The sequence below is a fragment of the Zingiber officinale genome, chromosome 3A, assembly GCF_018446385.1.
Source record: "Zingiber officinale cultivar Zhangliang chromosome 3A, Zo_v1.1, whole genome shotgun sequence".
Classification (NCBI taxonomy): Eukaryota; Viridiplantae; Streptophyta; class Magnoliopsida; order Zingiberales; family Zingiberaceae; genus Zingiber; species Zingiber officinale.
In genome coordinates, this window is record NC_055990.1 from 38747015 (window position 1) to 38753907 (window position 6893).

A 6893-nucleotide genomic window follows, 5' to 3' on the forward strand; every position below is an offset into this window, starting at 1 on the left:
CGTCAACATAAACTCGAGTGAACTAAGAGTCGTTTGAATATCCGCACACTTCATGGGCCCATCTCACAGCATACAGCCGCTCGGCCCAAAGTTGGTCGGATCTCTAGAGCTCAGTTTCTCACTTCTTCTGGGAGTAGCTCTAAGCCTACATCTCCCAACATATATCCGTCTAGCCCTAAAGTCGGCTGGATCTCCATATATCAGTTCCTCACTTCTCCTGGGTGTGACTCTCAGCCTGCAACTCTCAACATATACCCACGTGGCCCCAAGTCGGTGTGTCGGACGTCCAGGACTGAGCTCCCCACTTCTTACAAGCAAGACTTCTAGCATACCCCAGAGCCAGTTGGATCTCTTCTAAGAGACAACATTGTTAGGAAATCGTAACAAACCTGTCAGAGAATAATAGTTATTCACTAGAGAATATTTCATTATTCTGACATCTACACACAATGAAACCTTCCTCTGCTCAGTTGGGGGAAGGGGGGAGGGGGGGTTGTGGTACATCTTCCATCACCCGATATATTTTGACACCAGACATTCTTTACCACCTCATTATTACGGAGGTTATGAGAAGTGGGATAAAAAAGGATCTTATCCGTTGGCCAAGTACATTTATACTCTCACTTACACCCACGCATGCATGCTTAGACGCATCCACGTTATTATTCTACTGTTTATCCTCTTTCATCTTTCTCACCAGGAGTGCTGTTCTTACTTAAGCGTTGGAGTGCCTGTGCTAAGGACTCACTCCCTGGTTCTCACTCTAATATTATTGTTGGCTTGCTCTGTGGTGTGCATAGATCTATCCGAATCATTAAGGCCTTCATCTTCTCACAGTCAATAACGGAGTGACCGATCAATAGCTAGCGCATTATCTTTTTTACTTTCGGACAAGATCACATATATTTTGTAATATCTATAACTTTTTCTTTAATAAATGATTGTAAATTCTTCTAAGGAAATAGGAAGTTAACATTGTCTGACATATATTTTTATGATTTATTCATAACAACAATGAAACTGGACCAATCATTATCATACATTTCAGATATACTAAGCTATATATTAATCAAACAGTCTAACAAAAACAATCTTTTTACCAGAAAATAACATACTGAAACTAACTAATAGGGATAATATGATCATAACTGTTGATCGTTGAAAGTTGGAAGTGAGCAGTTAAATTTACGAAAATATCGTAGTCTACAACGATGGACCAAGTTCAGGTTTTTTAAATATATTTGGAATGAAAAGACATGTTACATTGTTGGATGACTTCAATTCTAAATGACAAAGGGAAAAGAAATCAAGAGAAAAAAAATATATATACATATCAAACTTGAAACCCCAAAGAAACATATTGGCTGTGTAAATCAATCAATTTTAGCTGCTAATGTAGAAGGCCCTTTGCTCAAAGTCCTCATTCACCATCTGTTTTCAATCAAGAATAATGCAGGAAAAGAAACAAATTTTTATGTTTGTTTCATGTCTTGTTCAAATTTAGAGCACGAAGAAGCCAAGGGGGACTCTTCACCATTTCTCTGTCCAGGCCAGAAGAGGAATCACCACAATCCTCTTCTTTCTCCTGCTTAATCTGCCTCAACCTGATATCACTCGTAGTTGGATCTGAGCAGTCAATTTAGGCATTCGGACACGGCGCAACATTTTGATCTTTTTTGTTTCTAGGACCGCAGACTATGCTAAGCGTCAAGTCAATTTCAGCTCCATCATCAGACCATGTTTCTCGGAGCTGTTTTGTGTTCCTGTCTCTGAAAGTGTTCTCTTCAGCTGGTTGATCGAAGCCCATGTCATGCACAGTCGATCGGTCACGAGAGCAGAAACTTAGCTCCCTTGAGAGGAAGCCTCCTGCCCTTGTGCTGCAAGCTGCAGGTTGGTTCACATTACTGACACGAGAAGATTGGGTTATCTCGGAGGTTGAAGCACTGCTCCAGATTCTAGTCTTTGTATCTGCCACTGCTGCTGTAGCTTCAGTACTTGGCAACGAATGGAGTTCTGCTTCCTTTTTCACCAGCTCAATCATCAGCATCTTCTGGACTTGATACAGACGATGGAGCTCACGAACCTACAATCATTCAGCTTGTTTCAGTGAGTTGGCAATAATGTGCTTTTTGTGGTAGAAACGCGATTAAAATGTGGCATTTTGCTTAACCTGCTGCCTGAAAATGTCTTCATGCTTCAACATTGTATTCCTCACAGAATCTCTGCCATGGCATTCAACATGTTTCTTCATTGGAAACCTACGTTGGTCCAAAGCATTTGAATCTGAAGTCTTCACTGCTCCGGTTACTGCAAAACTGTTGCTCCTTTCCAAGGCGGGGAATAGTTTATTTTATGTACGCAGCTTTGAACCCATTCCTGAAAAGAAATAAAACCAAAGATGAATAGGAGATAAAGTCTCAGGCTAAGAAAACCTGATTCCTTAGCCAAAATCTTTAATTAATAGCTTAACAATATAAGTAAAATAACAAGTTACAATTAGCCACAGAAACAAAACAACTAGCAGGTTTAATTTATGCAAGAGAAATGAAAGAGTTACACTGAAGAGTGGAAGGATAGCATAAGGGAATAGAGGAACAACCAAGAACAAAACATACTCTTGAATGATTACCAACTCATCATCAGAGTAGAAATTTATTTCTGAGAAAGAATTCTTTATTTCAGAACAAGTAACTCTCTCCTGATAATTTTGAAGAATGATTCTTCTGCCATAGGATGAGAAAGTATCTGAAAATTCAAGGGAAGTTTCAGGCAATATCTTTAAAGGGGAAAATATCAATTTTTTTTTGAAGAACATAGAAGTTCTTTCGAGAAACATGCATTATGAAATATTATCCAAGAGGCTAACAAAGTAGGTCATAATGGACAAGAGGATATCCTACAGTTGTCTTAATTGCAAAGAAACGCTAGTGATTCAAGACTATTGAATCAGCAAAAGGATCATATCTCAAGAATGTCTGATTTCGAGGGAGAGAAAAAAAAAGAGCAGTTAAGAGAAATATTTGGACTAATTGATGAACTAACTTCGAAAAGAAGAAGGATTTTTCACATTTCAACTTTAGGATCCTTCTTGAACTCACTATATCCAAGAATCTTCAAATGAACCAAATAAAAAGAAAACAGAACAAATGATGAAAGGTTTTTGTTTCACCTGCAAACTCATCTTCCTTTCTAACATCTTCTCGCTCTTCCATTTATTGCCCTCATAAATAACAAATGAAGAGGCCTTGAACTCTGTCCTAGAGTCATCACAGTGATGATGCCATCATTGACTCAAAACTCCAAAGGAATTGCTCGCATGGATAGCAAAAGGCTGATAAAACCAAAGGGGGAAAAGAGAGAGATATCCATAGGGGAGGGTAAAAACTGAGATCACCAAACAATTACAAACCTCACTTAGTCTACATGTAATCATTGAAGAAAATATTACAGGCAGAGAAACTCCTCACCTCTGAGAGGACAATAGATACTAAGTTGGGGAAATGCTCCCTCTTTCTCTTTCTCTCTCTTCATAAATGACCAATCATCTTCACAATTTCTTATTTTGTGTGCGCTTACAAATTGGAGATACACAATCCATTAATCCTTACAGCTCTGTGTGTTTTTATCTACTAAGTTAGGCATGCCTATCTAATCAAGAACAGCAATTAGAATCCTAGAATTGTCGTTTTAGAGCAGGACCCAGCTATTGAAAAATCTAAAATGGGTGAAAATTTAGACTTCCTTCATGTTGGATTTGACTTCATCTTCTGATTTAATTATTATAAAGTTGCAGATAAGTTCAAATAGGACAACTAGATTTTAGGTAGGATAGAATAAGAAAACACATGCGCAGAATCAAGGAAGAATGATTTTAGTTAGACGAAGAGGACAAGCTCTCGAATTTAAGACTAGATTCAGTGATTGTTATGGGGATTGCGTGTGTGGGCTTCTTGCTCTGTAAATAAGGATTCTTTGCCTTTTCTGGATCAGGAAAAATTGGAAAAACATGTCATCTTGTAGAATAAGGCATGAGGTGTTAGCACTGGGTTCCCTTGAAATTGGATTTTTAACCATTGGCAAATCTAATAAAAGAGTAGGATATCAAAGAAGTTTACACGGGATGGGAATTCTGTTGGATAAAATAATTTATTGTCAGATATTTTTAAAAACTTAAACGAGATGTATGATCTCAGCGGATAATCTCAAATTGTTAATAGAGGCTGATTTTTGTAACGTATCGAAGAGCGATTGATCGGACTCAGTCGTTGAGCGAACAAATCTGCTGAGCAGCAGGTCGGGCGAGCTGACAGACAAACAAGCCAATCTGACTGAGGCCTACGGGTGAAGAGAAGCTTGCCTGGTTGTGTCTTCTACTTGTGATCCGAGATTTACACCCTCTTGCGCACCTACACCCTCTTGCGCACCTACACGTAAAAGAGAGTCATTCCCCATACATTTATTCACATTCTCAATGCATATGAATCAATATAAATCAATTATCATACCATGAAAATCCCAATATGAAATTAAAATTTCATTCACAATAAAACCTCTTTCCACTTCCATCTCTTCTCCATTTATTTTTATTCAACCAATTCTCCTCTTTGATTCACCATGACATATAGCTTTCACGGTTAATTAGGAGCTCTAACTACCACGAAACTCTTGTTCATTAAAATATCACAAATCCTCAAATTTAACTGCAACTTCTCTTGGCTTCAACATGAAAGATTCAACTTTCTACTAAAAGTTGTATTTTTAACCAATACGCAATCCAGCAAAAGAGAGATCTACTGAAGAAAGGGAAAGAACAAGCACCACCACCACCACCACCTCCTCCATTTAGTTTTTCTTTTCCTCTAGAAAGCAGAAGAGGGAGTGCACATCTGCCATCTAATACCTCTAAACTCGCATAAAGAAATCCAAAGTCTCTGTTCTAACCTCGCAGCAGCTGGCTTTCATGGTGCTGAATTTAATGAAGGTTCAAGTTGTCCTGCTTTTCTAAAAGAGATATTTACTGAAGAAAGGGAAAGAACAAGCACCACCACCACCATCTCCTCCATTTAGTTTTCTTTTTCCCCAGAAAGTAGACGAGGGTGTGCATATCTGCCATCTATAGAAATCCAAAGTCTCTGTTCTAAGCCCGCAGCTCTGGCTTTAACGGTGGTTAGTTTAATGAAGGTTCAAGTCCTCCAGTTTTCATGAATCTGAAGCCCCAGCAGCTCTCTCGTGCCCTCTTCTGCTGCTTAGCTTACCATTCTCTCGTCTGCGTCCACGTTATTATTAAATTATCTGATAGAATTTTAATATCATCAACAAATTTCTATAATCTTTTTTTAACATTAGATTTATTAATTTTCTAAAATATCATGTGTGATCTTACTATTGGTATTTTACCATTTACTTTTATTAAAGTAAAAAATAATTTCGCTACAAAACTTACACATTTTAGTCATTTTCTCCTCCATGAGTAGGATTTATAAAACTCTCTGAGTGAATAATTTGTATATATAAGAAATTTTAATCCCATAGACATTAAACAAATCTAAGTCAGAAGAACTGGTTCAATAAAAACAAATTATTGAAATAACATTAAATAGATTTAGAGCAAACTGAACATTCATGCCAAACGAGTTACAGTATCAAAGGAGAGATGCATCACGTGGCCACAAGCCATGTCATATATCTCCAATATCTATGGACCAAGAGCTTACTGCAACATGTCCCAACTCTGCAAAATCTGTGCCTGTTGTGGCTCTGTTTTGGGGACTGAAATCCATAATACAAGTAGGCGAATGATTTGCCTTTCGAGCTACTTCACAATACAAGCAGTTGATTTTACGCTTCATAAGCTATAAATACAAGTGCAATTTGTTTATATTAACAGTAAGGCATTGTGAATTGATAACGGAATAATTTTTTTTCTCTCCTTTTCTTTCAGAGGCCTGTTTCTTGCTACTAAACATCGACAAGGATATAAGTTAGTTTGAAAAAAATAGAGACACATCAAATCTAGAACTTGGATTGATGTGCACAAGAATATTGACAAGGATTGTTGCTTCTCTAGTTTGATGCGGTTCACATTGCTTGATGTGTGCAAATTTGATGCCACAAAACTAAGAAATTCTCTAACTCGCATAATTGTACATTGCGAAATTATGGCTTTCATATTTGCTCACCAAGTGGTCCTAGCTCAGCATTTAAGGAAAACACGATCATTTGCAGCATTTGATTACAATCATTCTACAAGTAGAATTATCCGGTAAGGATGAAATGAGTCTATATATGAGACTATGAGTGATTTTTCTTACATAAAAAGTGAATCTTTTGTTATCTGCTTTCTAACAAATGATAAATATTCAATAAAATTTTCTTCATTTTTACTAATAATGATTGATCCATTCAGACTAAAATGAAAACAGTAAGAGAAGAATTTGAAATTATAGAAGCAAAATGAAAAATAATGTATGGGAGAGACTGAGAATGAATTTTGAGATGGATATGGATATGTATGTTTGGGGAGGCTAAGAAGAAAGTGGTCGAGATTCTTGTGGTAACATATCAGTTCCCACCATCCATGAATCTGATTTGAAATGAGATATTAAAAATAGATGGAAGAGAAGGAATAATAGATATAAAGATGGTGTAAAGTCAAGCTCTATGACCACATCTTCAAACTATTCTCATGGTCCCCAATGTTTCTTTGTCTATTTGTGTGTTTTGGACACATCTTCCTCTGACGATGTCTTAAATTGCTTGATATTTCAAGTTGTGAGGTGTTGTTATTCTTGATGGACTTGAGATTGGTTGGGCTTACGACAAGTGATTTCCTTAGAGAGAGAGGACATAATCTAGTTTTCAACAAGGCATTTAGAACTTAGATATAAAAGTAG

At 37.1% G+C, this 6893-nt stretch overlaps 1 protein-coding gene across 4 annotated transcripts; it reads right to left on the reverse strand.

Annotated features, from left to right (window-relative positions):
* Positions 1-1200: 1200 nt before the first annotated feature.
* Positions 1201-3759, reverse strand: LOC122051755. Of its 4 annotated transcripts, none has more exons than XM_042613016.1 (4): positions 3468-3759; positions 3170-3331; positions 2171-2376; positions 1201-2083 (listed from the first exon to the last, which is right to left on the reverse strand). In XM_042613016.1, exons 3-4 carry the CDS (start codon positions 2249-2251, stop codon positions 1640-1642), a joined length of 525 nt encoding a protein of 174 aa, XP_042468950.1. In that variant the 5' UTR covers positions 2252-2376; positions 3170-3331; positions 3468-3759; the 3' UTR covers positions 1201-1639. The 4 variants fall into 4 exon arrangements, with proteins under 4 accessions (XP_042468950.1, XP_042468949.1, XP_042468951.1 ...); XM_042613015.1 differs by having other exon boundaries at positions 3170-3384; XM_042613017.1 differs by lacking the exons at positions 3170-3331; positions 3468-3759 and adding an exon at positions 3043-3154.
* Between the last annotated feature and the right edge of the window lie 3134 nt (positions 3760-6893).

Bases quoted from the DNA above. Each gene is read 5' to 3' on its own strand.
- LOC122051755 (XM_042613016.1), bottom strand. From the start codon at position 2,251: ATGAAGAAACATGTTGAATGCCATGGCAGAGATTCTGTGAGGAATACA. The intron at 2,084-2,170 runs GTTAAGCAAAAT...GAATGATTGTAG, and splicing joins AAGACATTTTCAGGCAGCAG to GTTCGTGAGCTCCATCGTCT.